This window comes from Hoplias malabaricus, chromosome 12 (assembly GCF_029633855.1).
Source record: "Hoplias malabaricus isolate fHopMal1 chromosome 12, fHopMal1.hap1, whole genome shotgun sequence".
NCBI classification, from domain to species: Eukaryota; Metazoa; Chordata; class Actinopteri; order Characiformes; family Erythrinidae; genus Hoplias; species Hoplias malabaricus.
This window is the reverse complement of record NC_089811.1, coordinates 9956556-9975681: the sequence shown is the minus strand read 5'-3', so window position 1 is coordinate 9975681 and position 19126 is coordinate 9956556. Positions and strand designations below refer to the sequence as shown.

At 40.3% G+C, this 19126-nt stretch overlaps 1 protein-coding gene across 1 annotated transcript in view; it reads left to right on the top strand.

Moving 5' to 3' along the window:
- pth2ra (parathyroid hormone 2 receptor a) overlaps positions 1 to 19126 on the top strand; it is a 77054-nt gene that overhangs the window by 15215 nt on the left and 42713 nt on the right. Inside the window, exons 3-6 of the mRNA XM_066686910.1 lie at positions 4431 to 4541; positions 6669 to 6784; positions 6870 to 6967; positions 12824 to 13010. Coding sequence (XP_066543007.1) covers positions 4431 to 4541; positions 6669 to 6784; positions 6870 to 6967; positions 12824 to 13010 — 512 coding nt within the window. The remainder of the gene's footprint in view (positions 1 to 4430; positions 4542 to 6668; positions 6785 to 6869; positions 6968 to 12823; positions 13011 to 19126) is intronic.

Sequence of the window (19126 nt, the reverse complement as noted above, 5' to 3'; positions counted from 1 at the left end):
CCCCAACTCCCATAGATTCTTGTGGATTGCTCTGGTGAGGTCTTGAAAGCATAGGTTACAAGTTTCATGAATTTTGTTTGTGTGTTTGGTGGTAAAAATGACTCTTTTAATACATGAACAGAATGCATTTGTTTGCTGGTGGGATAGTTTATAACATGACACCTGCAATTGTGGGTCAAGACACAGCATGCTTTCAGTGGAGAGGACTGACAGGGTCAATTATCAAGAGCAGGGTATTTACACAAGACAGAACTAGCAGTTCTCGACAGTTTATTCAAATTGTAGCTCTGAAGGAACGTGTGGAGAGTTCTGTCTAGAGTCGCTCATTGAGTAGTCGACAGGTTTTCAATAATAAAGTCCACATTTGAATTGTTCCAGCACTACTGTCATCTACTCAACATTTGTGTTTCAAATCAGAGTCTGAGGGTGGTTTTAGGAATCCATTGGGAAAATGTAGCCATTCTTACACAAAATTCCCGACAGGGAAAGCTCAGGGATGTAGCAATGATGGTGCAGGCGGTGTAATTAGGGTGGAAACCAATTCCTCCACCTCATCTGGGACTGTGTAACAAATCACAGAGCAGCTGCAAAATGACAACGTCTGCGGATATTGTTTATTTCCAGAGAGAAACTGAAGCAGGAATAAAAGGAGTGGTACTTTATTAACCCCCTTGGGGGAAATGATTCTCTGAATACACATACACACTAGGAACTCACACCTAAAGCAATAGGCGGCCAGTCGTAGCACCCAGGGAACAGTTGGGGGTTAGGTCCTTGCTCAGGGGTACTTTGCAGTGGATGTTGAGGGAGAACAATGTGCTGTTCCTTCACTTCCCACTGCCCCAAAGGTATTTATTATAATGCGTACTACACTATTTTATAATGAGGGAGCATTCTCCTCCAAGTGTGTTGAGCTTTCCACTGGCATTGTTTTGGCAGCATTTTGAATAGATGTGCTAATTGGATCACACAGCTTGGAGGAACAGTAATGAAAAACAGCCAAAATGGGGATAAAAGTGACCAAATGTTACATTCAATGTATGTTAATGACACTTTCATCTTCTGCAAATAATGCACCTCATAAATAACCAAACACCTCCTTCGCTGGTTATGGTCTTCTTTGTTTTCCAGAGCTCTGCATTAGCAGTAAAAGGTTTGTTAATAACACAAAAATATGTGTGCAACAAATGCGTGCCTGTGACCAATGAGATAACCAAGAGTGATTTTATTACCACTACACAACAGTAAAACGAAATTCATTTTCCATATTGGCAGTGAAAACACACATAAGGAAGCCCCTCCCCCCCTCACCCAGAGCAGGACTTGAAGCCAGAACCTCCAGGTCCCTGGAGCTGTGTGACTGCGACACTACCTGCTCTGCCACCATGCCGCCCTAATTATTAACAATATAAATGTCAAAAATTAATATAAATATAAAACATTTCTGAAGAATATTTGCATCTAATTGCACATCAAATCCATATTGTACATGAAAATATTGCAGATGTGAACCCCATTATATAAAATCCAGGTCATGGAGAGCAGAATAATGCAGTATTAACAGCCCCTTTGTATTTCACAAGGAGTGGGATTGACATTTAGCACCGACTGAACTCTGTGTCCTCATTTCCTCACTCTCCTTTCTTCTTTCTCCCCTAGACGACACACGGTGACATATAAGATATGAATATCACTGATCTCGTGGACTCAGACTTAAGAAAGCGTCAAAACACTGTCAGTTGGACAGATCTAATACCTTACAACCTCCATCTATTCTGTCTATTCTGATGTGTAACTAGCTGAAAAAGGAGATATTTTAGGCAATTATTTATTAATAGAGACCTGTTCAGAACAAATGCTGTCAGAACATTGAGAGGAAGACCAAGAACAGCACAATTCTCTGGACCTGATCACTGGGGCTACACAATAACTACCATCTTAATCGCAGTTCACACTGTCCTCCCTGGTGACCAATGGCATATCCAGCCCCACTGGCACCATTAATATCTGCTCAGTACCCTCAGATTAACATGGATTTAAACAAATACAGCAACAGCACATCCCTTGTATTTACCTACTGTGCAACTCTAAAATCACTCCCTAACTTGCAAAATACGTATTGGCTCCCTTTGCAGCTAAGGTCATACCTATTCCCACTGCTAACATTATGGCTTCCTCAGTATCAGCAATTCCACATACTCTCATTTATTACACTTTAAGGCCTTATCCAGTCCCACTGGCACTGTTAATGCATTCTCAGGGCTACTGTTTTCCAAGTGCACATTACACAGAACTTACAAATGTGAAAGTGTGAAATGTGAAATGTTAAAGTGGCAGTACAGTAGGCTTTAATGTCATTTTTTAATGTATCATGCTTTACTATATCATCGCTCGCAAAACAGAACCTGCTATCTCTCTTTTTGCCATTGTGATGTGAGTATTAAAAAACAAATCCTAGTTGACTCTTACATGAAGTTATAGATTAATGATTGAACCCATATGGAATGTCAAAAAAGACTCTGAATAAATAATGCATTTATTTAAACAAAGAGGGATTTATCCTCTTTTCTTCTAAATTTGCCTTTTTGGAGATATTATGTTTTCTGACAGTGACTTATATCATATCTCAATATTGACTTTGTACAATGACAGTATCTTGTCTTAGTGTTACAACACATTTATGTTAAATGGATTAATTTATGAGCAAATCTAATTTATCATTTTGGAAAAACGACCCACCGACATCATCTGCATCTGCCTCCACTGTTTGCCTTTGAAGTCCTGGTGCATGAGCTAACAGAAGTTGCGTATGCATAAACTCTCATCAAGAGCGACAAAGAGAAGAAAGGCAGGCAAGAGCGTGGCATGGCAGGAAAATAAGCTCCTGGGAACATGTGTGATCAGGAGGAATGAAAGGAAGAGAATCAAACACAGCATGTTTCCAAACACATCAGATCTAATTGGTAGATCTAGTCATTGTTAAAACTCAGTTCAGTTGAACATTAACAGTGTGTAAAATTGCCATAGAAAAGACCATTGCCTGTAGAATGCTTCACTCCAGAGCAGCTGCACAAAAGTCTGAAGCCACAGCACCCTTTTTCATAGAAGGGAAGGGAAGGCTAGAAGGGAATTATGTCCCCCAGCATTGGTCTGTGGAACAGTGGAACTGTCTTCTCTGGAATTATGAGCCCCATGAAAACAATGCAACATTAGTTATTTTATGGCTGCCATCAAATCCTCTCAGCAATGTTCTAGGGGCATCAAATATATGGAGACATTATTTCCATTCAGCACCACTCTAGTTGGACAGGGATTTTTAATCAAATCCAAATCCAGGTTTTGGTCCTCCAATCAGAATGAGCCCTAGTCATCAGTTCTTATCGGTTCAGTCTTAAGCAGGGAACTGAACCCCAGTCTTTAGTTCCTACTGATCTCAGCCTTGTCTCAGATCTGATCTGAGCATTAACTGAGCAAGGGATAGAACCCTAGTCATCAGTTTTAACTGGTTTGACCTCTACCCAAGCAGAGAATCAAACCGCATTCATTAGTTTTATCTGATCTGAGCTTTAACCATGCAGTAACTCGAACCCGGATGGTTAGTTTATACAGATATGAGCTTTAACCGAGCAGGGATTTGAACCCTACTCATAATATCATACCAATCTGTGATTTACCCAAACAGGAACTCAGTTTTTACTGATCTGAGCTTGAATCAAACCCTAGTCTTCAGAGTAGAAGACACATTCTGCATCAGAATAAATCACTTATTGACTAAGACTGAGTCTGTGTTATTTATATTAATTATAATTATCATAATATTGCCAATTTATTACTGATTTAATGTTGATCCATAAACTATAGTGTAACCCTATATTCATGGAGTGGAGTAGTCTGTAGACTGGAGGCTTGAAGAAGTTGCATAGTGTGAGATATCAAACCCCAAGCTAGTTTTTTACCTTATGTTTATCTCTTCAATGAATCTCTGAATACAAACACGTTCATAAAACACCTCTTTGCCTCTCCATTGTCACAGAATGGCTTGAATACACAGTACAATGATATCATTTTTATTTACCTATTGTTGTAGAGCTCCCACAGACTTCAAAAGCAACAGCACGGTGGAAAACACCATGCAGAGAGGAACAAAACCACAGAGACGCTCAAAAGTACTTTCACTGCAGCTACAAAAGACAAATAGCTGCTGAAACACTAGATCTACATCCCAGTTTTGTTTTTAGAATTTGCCACTAGGATTTATGTACTAAATGTGGTGGAAAAACATGAATCCTTTCAAAGAATCTCAGAGAAATAGTGACCGTGATACAGCCCTTTCGTTCATAGTAACTGAATAGCACATTCAGATTGAGTGAGTAATTCATCCTTAATCACTACTTTCCTCCTCTTTCCACCTTCTTCTTGTTTGTTAAAAGTGGACAAGTGTCCTCCAGAGTGGGACGGTCTGATCTGCTGGCCACAGGGTTTACCAGGGACTCTGACCAAAGTGCCCTGCCCGAGATACATCTACGACTTCAACCACGCAGGTATGAGCACTGCTGTTATATTCACTTCTCCCTCTTGTCTGACTGGGTCCATTTATTGTGTCTAAATTAATACAGTTCAAGGTGAAACACTTCTAATAACTTCAGTGTAAATGGGTGGGGTCATACATGTCATCTCAAAAAAAAAAAAAAGTTTAAAATAGGACTGAAGTTTAAATACAACTGCTAGTTCTAAATGAATGTTCTGATTGAAGAAGAAACTTTCCTTGACTCTGCCCTAACGTAGACCTACACAAAACAGCAGTCTGCCCTAATGTAGACCTACACAAAACAGCTGTCTGCCCTAACGTAGACCTACACAAAACAGCAGTCTGCCCTAATGTAGACCTACACAAAACAGCTGTCTGCCCTAACGTGGACCTACACAAAACAGCAGTCTGCCCTAATGTAGACCTACACAAAACAGCTTCTGCCCTAACGTAGACCTACACAAAACAGCAGTCTGCCCTAATGTAGACCTACACAAAACAGCTTCTGCCCTAACGTAGACCTACACAAAACAGCAGTCTGCCCTAATGTAGACCTACACAAAACAGCTGTCTGCCCTAACGTAGACCTACACAAAACAGCTGTCTGCCCTAACGTAGACCTACACAAAACAGCAGTCTGCCCTAATGTAGACCTACACAAAACAGCTGTCTGCCCTAACGTAGACCTACACAAAACAGCAGTCTGCCCTAATGTAGACCTACACAAAACAGCTGTCTGCCCTAACGTAGACCTACACAAAACAGCTGTCTGCCCTAACGTAGACCTACACAAAACAGCTGTCTGCCCTAACGTAGACCTACACAAAACAGCTGTCTGTTCTAACGTAGACCTACACAAAGCAGCTGTCTGTCCTAAAGTAGACCTACACAAAGCAGCTGTCTGCCCTAACGTAGACCTACACAAAACAGCTGTCTGCCCTAATGTAGACCTACACAAAGCAGCTGTCTTCCCTAACGTAGACCTACACAAAACAGCTGTCTGCCCTAACGTAGACCTACACAAAGCAGCTGTCTTCCCTAACGTAGACCTACACAAAGCAGCTGTCTTCCCTAACGTAGACCTACACAAAGCAGCTGTCTTCCCTAACATAGACCTACACAAAACAGCTGTCTGTCCTAACGTAGACCTACACAAAACAGCTGTCTGCCCTAACGTAGACCTACACAAAGCAGCTGTCTTCCCTAACTTAGACCTACACAAAGCAGCTGTCTACCCTAACGTAGGCCTACACAAAGCAGCTGTCTGTCCTAAAGTAGACCTACACAAAGCAGCTGTCTTCCCTAATGTAGACCTACACAAAGCAGCTGTCTGTCCTAAAGTAGACCAACACAAAACAGCTGTCTGCCCTAACGTAGACCTACACAAAGCAGCTGTCTGTGCTAATGTAGACCTACACAAAACAGCTGTCTGCGCTAACATATACCTACACAAAACAGCTGTCTGCCCTAACATAGACCTACACTAAACAGCTGTCTGTGCTAATATAACCTACTCAATGCAATTGTCTGGCCTAACATAGACCTACTCAATACAATTGTCTGCCTTAACATAGACCTACACAAAACAGCTGACTGTGCTAAAGTAGACCTTCACAAAAAAGCTGTATACGCAAATATAAACCTGCATGGTTTATGTTCCTGGTCACAGTACAATCCCAGTTCAGCTCTGAAACTATGTGTGGGAGAGGAGCCATATAAATGATTAAATTTACCAACAAACATAACCTGTGGAACTGTCCCAATGAAGCCGGTGCTGCTCCTGAACGCCACAACTATACATATATAGACTATAAGAGAATATTTTGAAAAATGAATGTTGTTTATGTACTCATTTTTATTTCTTTCCAGGATATAACTTTTTTCTTTTTCTCTCACACATTGAAATACTGAAACTGATACAATACTGGTAACCCACTTATCATGAGGTTTTTGTCTAAAATATTAGGATGAGGGTTGCCAAAGTGTAGATAAGTAATGTTAAATTAGTCTATACACTCTTCATTTTTCACACATACATTTTTAAAATACTTTTTCTTTAGATACCATTATAAACTGCCCAGAGTGTGTCTTTACTTTTAAGACTGTAAAGTGCACTGATAAATTCTGTCCTTATTTCCAGGCCATGCCTACAGGAGGTGTGATTCCAACAGCTCCTGGGTGCTTGGAGAGGGTTTAAATAAAACATGGGCCAATTACACAGAGTGTATAAAGTCCTCTGGACCGAACAGAGACAGAGTAAGCTCCGGTACAAGCTGTATTCTTATCTGTTGTTCAAATGTTTGGAAAATATTCTCTGACTGAACTCCATCTCTGTCCACAGCACATGTTTTTCGAGAGGCTCCACATCATGTACACAGTGGGCTACGCCGTGTCCTTTGCGTCATTGCTGGTGGCCATTCTCATCATTGGATATTTCAGGTGGGATAGGTGTAGCTGAGCTACTTTGAACTAAATGTTGGAACATTGCTGTGAGGAGATGATGGAAGCCAAATGCTGATTGTATGCTAAATGTTGGCTCACACCCAGAGGTATAAGATGGGGCTGTATCTCCACAGCTGAACAGTCCAATTCTGTAGAGCCTTACACCTCTCAGCCTGATTGGCATTGAGAATACTGGTCCCGCTACTCCAGAGTGTCCCATTTATCTGAGCTTTTTCCCATTTACAGAGCTTTCTATGGAGATATAAACTGGGTGTATATTATAAAGCAAATAATCAAGTATTAGAGATACCTGTAAAGTGGTTGCCATCCACTCTTCATGTCAGAGGGAGGAATTTCATTTGGCCTCCAGTAATTGGTCCAGCTTTTCAAATCCCCTGGGTTCTGAATGGCAGCAGATGTTCTTTGTGTCATAAAGCTGATGATTATGGTTTCTAAAAATCCTGAGTATGCACGAGAGGTTCGAGAATGGAAGCAGCCTACCTGCTGACACTGTAGATGTTGCAGCATTTGTCTCATGTCATGTGGGGGTTGGTAAAGAATGGAAAGGAACAGGGACTCTCGAGCGAAAAAGCTCACTATGGCCAATGTCAGGCATCAGTTAAACTACAATGCCTCTGTAATGCCAGGGATATAGAGCAGTGTAATGGACTCAATAGAATGAGTTGGAGTGGTGTCTAAACTTATTCAGCGAGATGTTTGGTGTAGGTTTTGATGATATTAAATTCCTCTCTGGTTTGCCTTGGCACATTGCTCCATTGATGATGTTTGCACTGAATTAGCCAGGTCTGATGATACTTCCACCACCATACTTTGCAGTTCAGTTGGCATAATGACCTTGAATCTATATGCACTTGAAGTATATTAAACAAGAAAACAATAGAAGGTTGAAAACTTCCCCTCACTGTTTATATATGTGACAATTCAGATCCATAACGTGAGTGTAGAGTTAGTGAAACTAACCTTGAACAGCTGGTGTTTTGTAAGGCAATATTTGGAGGCCAGAATACGAGGGCAAATGTAATACATCTCACACACAGGGTACAGAACACTTTAAACAGAGAGCTGGAAAAGTTAAACTTATGGTTAAATACGAATTCTTAAAGCTTCCGCATTCGAGTCTGTTTTCAATCAAAGCACGGGCCGTGATCTTCTCCAGATGGTCCTTCAAGGCCTCAGGTGTGAGGAAGCTACCCTTCTGTTTTCACTGAAATCAAAGTGAAACTATAAGCAATTTCTCTCTTCACAGGCCTTCCTTCATCTCTCCTTCACTGCTGGGCCATGAAAGAAAGAAGACTTTTTGTGTAAAGATGCTATTTTGTAAATAGGCATAAAGATGTGGAATAAAATGGTCCTCAGAAGGAGGGCGTGATACTTCACTCACAATCACACCACTCTCTTTAAAGGAGATGATAATACAGGACATGACTCAGGATTTTAAGGTTTTTGGAGCATGTTTGATTAAAATTAATGAGCTTTGGGGCATTGGAGTGCAGAAGGAGATAAATGTACAGAGTGGCTCTAAGTGTTGCTGGTTCTGAACGAACAGCCTTGGCATCAACTGCAACTGAAGTATTGCTACAAAGAAGGATGCCCATTTAAAAAAAAAATAAATGGAGCCAGTCGTTTTAATCAGAAAGCAGCAGTGGGAGTTTTTGAGAATGCTGATATTTTCTTCAAGATCAGAACAGTGTTCGCTTTCACCTCATCTCAGACTCAGTTAGAAACCCGAGAACTGGGCTAAACATTTCAATTGCACCATAGGATCTTACCAGAGGAGGTCAGATACTTCATGAGAGTCCTGCTGTAGATTTCAAGGGCAACCTTGTGCCAAAACAGGTGAAGCAGTAGTTTGTCAATTTCCAGATATAAGAGTGGGATTCACACCAGTGAGCAATGTGCTCTGAATGCAGGTTTGTACATATTTCACATAAACTCTCATCCCAGGATTGGACAATGTGTATAGAATAATATTCACCCTTACTAGATGTATACACCTATACCATGAAAAAATTGCCTTTTTTTCCCAAACCTCCTTACCCATAGCTCTAGCTCCTAACTCTAACCCTAAGTCTAACCTTAGCTCTAATTATAAATGTAAACCTAACCTCCCAAAATGTAGGATCTGCAGGGTTGTCTCCAGTGTAACTTTCTGCCGCAACAGTTTACAGTTCTGTTTCTATCAATAAATCAATCAAATTTTATTTATATAGCGCTTCTCACAACAAAAAGTCATCACAAAGCAGCTTTACTAAGATCCGGGTCCAAGCCTTCTATGAGCAAGCCAGGGGCAACAGTGGTAAAGAAAAACTCCCTCAGCACATGAGGAAGAAACCTTGGAAGAAACCAAGACTCGTGGAATACGTGGAACCCATCCTCCTAGGGACAACACCGGAGACACAATAGAGAACAGAAGTAAAAGTGAACTGATGACAGATGAATGGGTTATAGTAATGTGAATGTAGAATATTAGTGATGTATGAGTCTGAGGAAGGAGGAGGTGATCAGTGATTTTTTGTAAGTTAAAGTAGGTTGCAGAGTTAATTTGAGATAAAACACCAGCATGATAGTGTAGATGAGACAAGGCCAGGATCTTGTACAGGACACACAGGGTCAGGGGCAACACCTGGAGAGCAGCAGGACATCTCAAAGCATGAGAGAGACAGGAGAAAGAAAACCAGACAAAGGGAACAAATGAAAATACAGAGGTTAGTAGGGTCATGGTAAAGAACTGGCAAAATTGTCCTGCGAAAAAAGCTTCCACGGGTCAGGCAAGAGAACCTAGCGACAAACAGCGTGTTGGCAGTTACTAGAAAGCTAACTAAAAAAGCTGTAACTATGGTAGTATGACAGGGTTAATACAGAACAGTGATAATATGAAAACCAGCTCGAACACTAATAGAGAAGGAGTAACCTGAAAGTGAGTGATTAACCAAAAGCTTGTTTGAAAACGTAGGTTTTTAATCTAGATTTAAAGATTGAGAGTGTGTCTGAGCCCCGAACAGTAACCAGAAGGCTATTCTAGAGTTGAGGAACTTTCTGAGAAAAGGCTCTTCCTCCTGCAAAGAGTAGATGGGCGACCTACTCTTGAAGCTGTGTAACGCTTTGCACGAGCTCCCTGCCAGGGGTCTTGCAGTAGTCTAGGCGTAAAGTTATAAAAGCATGCACTAGTTTCTCTGCATCTTTTAAGGATAAAATAGGCCGAAGTTTGGCAATATTGCGTAGGTGGAAGAAGGCGGTTTTGACTGTATTGGATATGTGGGTATCAAATGTGAGAGTCGAATTAAAGGCTAGGTTAAATTATCAAGATTAATAGCAGCATTTCTGAGTGAATGTATCTGAGTATCTGTACCTAGTAACAAGACAGTTTTATCAGAATTTAACATGAGAAAATTTTGCATCATCCAGTCTTTAATTTCAGTTAGACATTCTGTTATTTTATGTAGACAAGCAACATCATTAGGTTTGGCTGATATATACAGTTGTGTATCATCAGCTTAACAGTGGAATTGAATACCATGCTTAAGGATTAGTCTACCCAGTGGCAGCATGTAGAATGTGAATAATACAGGGCCAAGCACTGACCCTTGTGGATCACCATATTTAACTAAAGTATGATTAGAGGATTTATTATTCAGATAAACAAATTGATAACGGTCAGATAAATAGGATCTGAACCAAGCGAGGGCAGATCCTCTTATTTCTACCAGATTTTTCAGCCTATCAAGAAGCATCACATGATCTATGGTATCAAATGCTGCACTTAGGTCAAGCAGCACCAGAATAGAGATATAGCCCTTATCAAGTGAAAGGAGTAAGTCATTAGTTACTCTTGTTAGAGCTCTTTCTGTGCTGTGATTTGGTCTAAATCCACACTGAAAAATGTTATGAATGTCATTGTTTTGTAGGTAAGAGCACAACTGCTGTGACACGACTTTTTCTAGAATCTTAGCAATAAAAGGGAGGTTTGATATTGGCCTGTAGTTTGTGAGCACAAGAGGGTCAAGATTGTTTTTTTTTTAATAATTGGTTTGATTACCGCTAATTTCAGATGTTTAGATACATATCCAATTTTGAGGGATGAGTTTATTATTGTGAGCAATGGTCTAATGACTTTAGGTAAGATTTGTTTAAATAACAAACTGTTGGTATAGGATCCAGTAAGCATGAAGATAATTTAGATGAGCTAATTAAACTAAGCAAGTCATTTTCATTGACATAATTGAAGTAGTCTAAGTGCACCTGCTGGCGGGGGGTTCATCTACAAGAGCCGATGTGACTTTGGACTGATTTTGGATTTTGAGGCAAATGCAATCAATTTTATCATTAAAAACCTCATTAAGTCATTACTACAGAAATCAGAGGGGACAATGGAGTTGATTTCCTTTTTGTTGCCAATTAGATTTGATACTGTGCTAAAAGGAATCTACGGTTGTCTTTGTTGTTTTCTATAAGAGAAGAGATGTACTGTGATTTGGCTTTAGATAAGGCATGTTTGTAGTTGGTGAGGCAAACCTTTTTTCTTTCTAAATTGTTTCGCCTTGACTGGTGCAACACTATCTAGTTTTGTACACAGTAAAGTTTGTAGGTTGTTTGTAATGAGCTCAAGATCAGTAGGGTGAGTTGGAAAAGAAATGGTGGTAAGGTCTGGAAGGTTATGATTCTTCTTCCTGTACATAACAAAGAGTGGACAGGATTTGGTCAAGCAGTGCCACCAGTGGATTTGAGTACATATACAGAGTGTACAATAGCAACCAATCATAACCAAGTATAACCCAGAATTTTAAAGAATAAGAGGCTGTTCCTTTTATATACTTATTCCCATTTCTAACATCCAGTAGGAAGGATTCAGGTGTGAGTTGTTTGAATCCATGACGAAAACGACAGACACACAATTAATAAATCAGAAAGTTACGGAGCAAATCACAAAAACCCAGACTGAGCTCCACGGTTAGACACTATATCAATAAGAGGCATCATTAGAAATACAACATAAGACCAAAGCAAGCATGGCCAGTACAAAAGGCATGGAACAAAGAACAACTGTGACCAATGAATGATAATATCTACTGACAACTGTCAGGGACAACACAAGAAAAGTGCAAGACAGAATCCAAAGAACATGGGCAGAAAAACATGGGAGACACATGCAAAGAGGACAAGGAAGATTTGTTTGGAATCTATTTGTTTAAGGTATAATTGTCATTGAAAATTGCCAGGTAACTGTTGCCAGGTAGTAAGTGTGATGGTTATAATTTTATACAATGAAAAAATAACTTAAAGTAATATTAATACACACAACAAATGCAGCGACCAATCAATTTTTCACTCACTGTTTTCACACTACTTTATTTAAGATTATATGACACCACAGTTACTATAAAATGGCAAATGAATTGGAGAATGTTTGAGAATAAATTTTGATTGTTGGTTATGTAGCACGTAAAGAAACTGGTGGCACTGAGCATGCATTAACGGTGCCAGTGGGGCTAGCTGATGACCCCTGTGAAGAACTAACAGCAGTGGCTGGTTTGCATACTCGTGTGATGGGCTCAATGAGTAACTGTAGTTGTTAAGGAGCTGGTTGCTGATCGGATCATAAACGGCCACAGAAACCTTAGTGTTGAGGTGCAGGATTCAACAGGAATTAAAAGGTAGGAAAAGAGTGTGGTGGGCCTTATGTGAAGCTCTAATGGATTGGCATAGGATATTTTAAATCTTGTGTATTATACACATAATAATAAGGTTTCTAAATTAATTTCTGACCTTCAGTATTCTAGGTTCATTAGTAAATAGTACATTTTCTTTGTACTTTTGTTTGTTGCTTATTTCTAGGCGTCTCCACTGCACGCGGAACTACATCCACATGCACCTGTTTGTGTCCTTTATGCTACGAGCTGTTAGCATCTTTGTGAAGGACCGAGTGGTCCACACCAGTGCTGGCCTCCAGGAGTTTGACTCTGTCCTCATGAATAACTTCACCAACGCAGTGGACGTGGCTCCAGTGGACACCTCTCAGTATGTAAGTGAGATTTTCGTAATTCAATTTTTAAATCAGATTCAATATTTATCCAAAACTGTGCTTTCTGATTTCAAGAGCATCCACAGGGAGCTTGTCCCTCTCTTAATAAGGTTGCAGACTGGAAAATGTAACATTTATATGAGAGTTCAACTGCACTAGGCCATGACAGAGTTAGTGACATAAGGTCCTGATGTTGGATGATAATTTCTGGACCACAAATTCCACTCCAGCATATCCCAGACTAATTGTGTGGAGTTCCATCACTTCGGAGACCACCGTGCAATCACTTTATACCCCACATTGGGAATGGTGACCTTGTACTCTTTCACAGCTGCTGCAGGGCATTCTGTTGCTGATTCTTCATAATATATTTTTACAGATTAATCTAGAATGACCTTATCCACTTGCCTATCCATGCTGGCTAAATCACTGCAGGGCTTTTAACCACATTGCTCCCCTTAGTGAGATTAACTTAGATGGGAGAAATGGACAAATCTGAAACTAATGTTGAGGTTTGATTAGAATATGCTGCACAAAAATGCAGTTATTACTTTTACTGATAATGTTGTGCTAAGAGAAGCAGAGTGGAATAATAAAAAAAAGGTTATAGCTACATATATAACAGAGTGTAAAAATGGTAATTCCTCAACTGTTGTCCAGGGCATCTGCAGAACCTTTAGAGTGGATCTAAATAACCTTGCCTCATTCTTTATCAAAGTCTTTGAGCTCAGGACTGTGAGTCACTAAATATGTATTCATCCACTATAGAATGTAGAAAACCTGGCTGTGGAAATCTCTGGAGCTGCTTTTTTAATATCTACTTAAGATTAGGCCTAAATGCAGTAAACTTGAAGTGGTGTGTCATCATTTAGTTTTACAAAGTATGAATAATAATGAATCATAGCATGCTTGATTTTGTGAGTCAATTGACTGTGTCCACATATGAGTGTGTGAGTATATGTGTGTGTGTGTACCCTGCACTTATGTCAAGCAGACTCCAGACACACAGCTTGACCTTGATCAGGATTAAGCTGAGTGAATGAATGAATTAATGCATTTTTAGATATCATAACTGTTCAAAGAAAAAAATAACTTGTATCTCAAATATAGTAACTTTACAGCAGAAGGGAAAAAATAACTCAGCTTTCAATTGAAGTCAATGTAAATAGATTTAATTTCAGGAAATTTTGGAGCATTCCTATTGGTCCATTCATCATGAAACTTTTACACAGTGTAAAGGACAGCTGCTGTGTGCAAATGATGTAGTAAACTAAAAAACACAAATTAATATACAGGTACTGGTCGTAAAATTAGAATATCACAAAAAACGTTTATTTATTTCAGTAACTACATTCGAAAAGTGAAACAAGCGTTTATTTCTTATAATTTAATGATTATAACTGACAACTAATGAAAACCCTAAATTCAGTTTCTCAGAAAATTAGAATATAACTTAAGACCAATACAAAAAAAATTTAATTATAGAAATACTGGCCAACTGAAAAATATGAACATGAAATGTATGAGCTTGTACAGCACTCAGTACTTAGTTGGGGCTCTTTTTGCCTGAATTACTGCAGCAATGTGGCGTGGCATGGAGTCAATCAGTTTGTGGCACTGCTCAGGTGTTATGAGAGCCCAGGTTGCTTTGATAGTGGCCTTCAGCTCTTCTGCATTGTTGGGTCTGGCGTATTGCATCTTCCTCTTCACAATACCCTATAGATGGGGTTAAGGTCAGGCGAGTTTGCTGGCCAATTAAGAACAGGGATACCATGGTCCTTAAACCAGGTACTGGTAGCTTTGGCACTGTGTGCAGGTGCCATGTCCTGTTGGAAAATGAAATCTGCATCTCCATAAAGTTGGTCAGCAGCAGGAAGCATGAAGTGCTCTAAATGTTCCTGGGTTGATCTTGGACTCCAGAAAACACCAGTGGACCAACACCAGCAGATGACATGGCACCCCAAACCATCACTGACTGTGGAACTTTACACTGGACCTCAAGCAACATGGATTCTGTGCCTTTCCACTTTTCTTCCAAATTCTGGGACCTTGATTTCCAAAGGAAATGCAAAATTTACATTCATCAGAGAACATAACTTTGGACCACTCAGCAGCAGTTCAGTCCTTTTTGTCTTTAGCCCAGACAAGTCGCTTCTGACACTCGCTTCTCTCTTGTTCAAGAGTGGCTTGACACAAGGAATGCGACAGCTGAAACCATGTCTTATATACGTCTGTGCGTGGTGGTTCTTGAAGCACTGACTCCAGCATCTGTTCAGTTTTTGTGAATCTCCCCCACATTTTAGAATGGGTTTTGTTTCAAAATCCTCTCCAGGGTGTGGTTATTCTTATTGCTTATACTCATTTTTCTACCACATTTTCCTTCCTTTCACCTCTCTATTAATGTCCTTGGACACAGAGCTCTAAGCAATGACCTTTTGTGTCTTCTCCTGCTTGTGTAAGGTGTCAATGGTCGTCTTTTGGACAACTGTCAAGTCAGCAGTCTTCCCCATGATTGTGTAGCAAAACTAGACTGAGAGACCATTTAAAGGCCTTTGCAATCATCAAATTAAAATAAATAAACACTTGAAATATATCAGTCTGTGTGTAATGAATAAGTATAATATACAAGTTTCACATTTTGAATGGAATTACTGAAATAAATCAACCTTTTCATGACATTCTAATTTTGTGACCAGCACCTGTACATGTAAAAAAAACAAAACACACAACTTGCCAAATGGGGTGGCACGGTGGCGCAGCAGGTAGTGTCGCAGTCACACAGCTCCAGGGGCCTGGAGATTGTGGGTTCGATTCCCGCTCCGGGTGACTGTCTGTGAGGAGTTGGTGTGTTCTCCCTGTGTCCGCGTGGGTTTCCTCCGGGTGCTCCGGTTTCCTCCCACAGTCCAAAAACACATGTTGGTAGGTGGATTATTATTATCGTTACACTTATATAGCGCCTTTCTAGACACCCAAGGACGCTTTACAATCTACACTGCTCAGAACGCTCAAGTCACACACACAGGCGAGAAGCGGCAGCCAAACGCGCACAGGGTACTCTCAACCAGAAACGACCGTCCACCTGGAGGACTGCATCGGGCACTAGGATTTCACCCAGGACAGAGCGCCAATCCATATCTGGGCACACACACATTCACTCACACATACACAATCATTAACTCACAAACCAGGACAGTTATTACAGAAGCCAATTCACCTACCCTCCATGTTTTTGGACTGTGGGAGGAAACCGCAGACACGGGGAGAACATGGAAACTCCACCCAGATGGGACTTGAACCCAACATCCCAGCGCTGGGAGGCGAACGTGCTAACCACCAAGCCACCGTGCCGCCACATGGATTGGCGACTCAAAAGTGTCCGTAGGTGTGAGTGAGTGAGTGAATGTGTGTGTGTGTCTGTGTTGCCCTGTGAAGGACTGGCGGCCCCTCCAGGGTGTATTCCCGCCTTGCGCCCAGGTAGGCTCTGGACCCACCGTGACCCTGAACTGGATAAGCGGTTACAGATAATGAATGAATGAATGAACTTGCCAAATGTAAAATGACCCAAATCAGAATTAGAACCTCAGAATGAACATGATTCATGTTTGAATTCTAAACTCGCATATTTTAAGGCATGTTTGAATACATACAAATGCATTTTGTCTGCGTCAATGCCTCTGTTCTACTTTAAAGTTTAGAAAAAATGTAACTTTTGGACACATTTGAAAAGTCTCTTGGATCAAAGTGTTCACTCTTGCCTCTCGGGTGCACGCTGTTTGTTTTTGCTGTGTTTTCCTCTGGTATTCTTATCTGACACACTCGCTTGTGGTAGCATTAGCCTCGGAAAGACCTTGGAGCAGGATTGGGATACAACAGCACACAAACAGCTTGGGTTAAAAGTTGGGTCAGTCTTTAAATAAAGGGGGACATTGGCTTGGGCATTTATTGTGGCAGCAGTTACGTTAAATATTCCAGCGTTTTATTCAAGGTTATGGTCTGTGGGAACAGTTTGAAAGGAACAGAGTTCTGAATTGGCCCGAGAGAATGTTGGATACCACAGCTCAAAGACAGAGCACTTGATTACACTGAGCCGTAAAGGCTGGTTCTCTCTAAGTTCAAGCCCACTTGATACATAGGTCAGCTCCTCAGCTGAAGACATCCCCAGGCTCAAAGAGCTGTTTTCTTTCCATTCTGTGCTTTTTTTTTTTTTCTAAAAAACACTAACCACCTACAACTCCGGCTGGTGCTGCTCTCTAAGATATAAACCCCTCTTTTGTCCCTGGTGCCATTTGGATGTGATTATTCCTGATGCTCTATTGCTGCCCACACTGAGACTTCAAACTGGAACCATGTCCACTGCATCCAATCAGAGAAGAGCACAGTGTGTATGCCTGAGCCCCCCCCCAACACCACCACCACCACACACTTTGTCAGCCACAGGAATGGCTCAGAGGCATTGCCAAATTGTGATAGGCTGCTTGGAGACCACTCGCTTTATGCTGCTGACTTTAGCTGGAGGTTTATGCTCAATGCAATCAGCCTACAAGACTACTAGGGTCCGCCTCTTCCATTTAGCCTCTGAATCTGAACACTGTGATAGGACAAGATATAAGGGACAGTTTTCACAGTTTCATGACCTGAGATTACAGATGTTTTTCTTAGATTGTGGACAAACTCCAAGATGGATTATCACCAGCGCTCATGCCATAGTTTCATCATATTTGATAGCATTTGCATGAACTTGTCATTAAAATGCCACTGCTCATCATTAACTGTCATGGCCACTAGATTTGACTCTGAGTGTGAATTTGGCCTGACAGCACCTCGAGGTCTGGCAAATATCGACTGTGTTGTGTCTATTATTAGTAAGACTTGAGTTGTGACTGAGCTCCTGCATGTGGACAAGGGTTGGTAGAAGGGTGTTGCATCATTTTGGCTCAACTGGAGCTGAAGACTGGCTTCACATACATAAGCATGACTATGCATTTTATGTATTTTTTGATAACACTTTGCTGTTATACTTTATAAGGCTACATATCATATCAAGTTCCACGGTGACTTTTTACAGTTAATTTTACAGTAAATTACAGGCAGCACAGACACCAGTACACAGCTATAAATTAACAGTAGAAAAACTATAAATTTACTGTTTTAATTTATTACAGTAAAATTACTATATTACTATATTTCCTCAACTACTTTAAATGTTTGTTATTTACTGACAGCAAACACCAATACAGTACTGTACATTTACAGTAGCTGAATAGTATTTTTTAAATTTACAGCATTTTACTGTATAACAGTAAATTTTATTTCTTAATTATACCCCTACTCATTATTTATGAGTGTTACTGAATTACAGGGTGTAGACAGGGTGTATTACAGGCTAAATTCAGCTCTTATTCAGAAGCTTTTTTTATCAGACCTTCCCGTTCCACCTTAAATGTTGCAGTAGTCTCATGCGCATTGGCCATTTAAAGTGGAACGGGAAACTAACAGTTAACTACTGAGACATCAGTGTACAACTAGTTATGTTTTCTATTTGTTATGATGTAAAGGAACATAATACATTGAAACTACATTAAAGTACGGTAATACAGTGGTGATCAAGGTTTTTAAACTTTGGGTGCAGCGCAGCATCTCGCTGTTGATTCATAAGGCATCATAACCCTCTGTTTTGAGTGTGTCTCTGGAATATGTCAGTTTGAAGGATCATTTTGCCTTAGCCCTCTATCCCAACAAGAACTGAGACCGAAACTAGGCAAAACAGAGGTGTAGGGCTGAGTGATGGGGTAAAGGATGACATGGGATTTACCCTGAATTGTCATCATGTGTTTTTATGAATGACCTACTGCAAAATATTGTTTGCTTTTATGTACATTATAATGATTAAGACTACATGACACCTACTGTACATATAAAATGATATAAACCAACATCGCTTGACCCAAAAGCTTTATTCCTACAGGGACTTGAAGTCAAAACACCTTCTACACAGTCAGAAAAAACTTGCTGTTCGGTAAAGATACAGACATCTTAAAGTCACGTCAAACATACAGCAGCGGTCTTTACATACAGCTGTGTACTTTGACGGTACGCTACATTGTCTTCTCCAGATC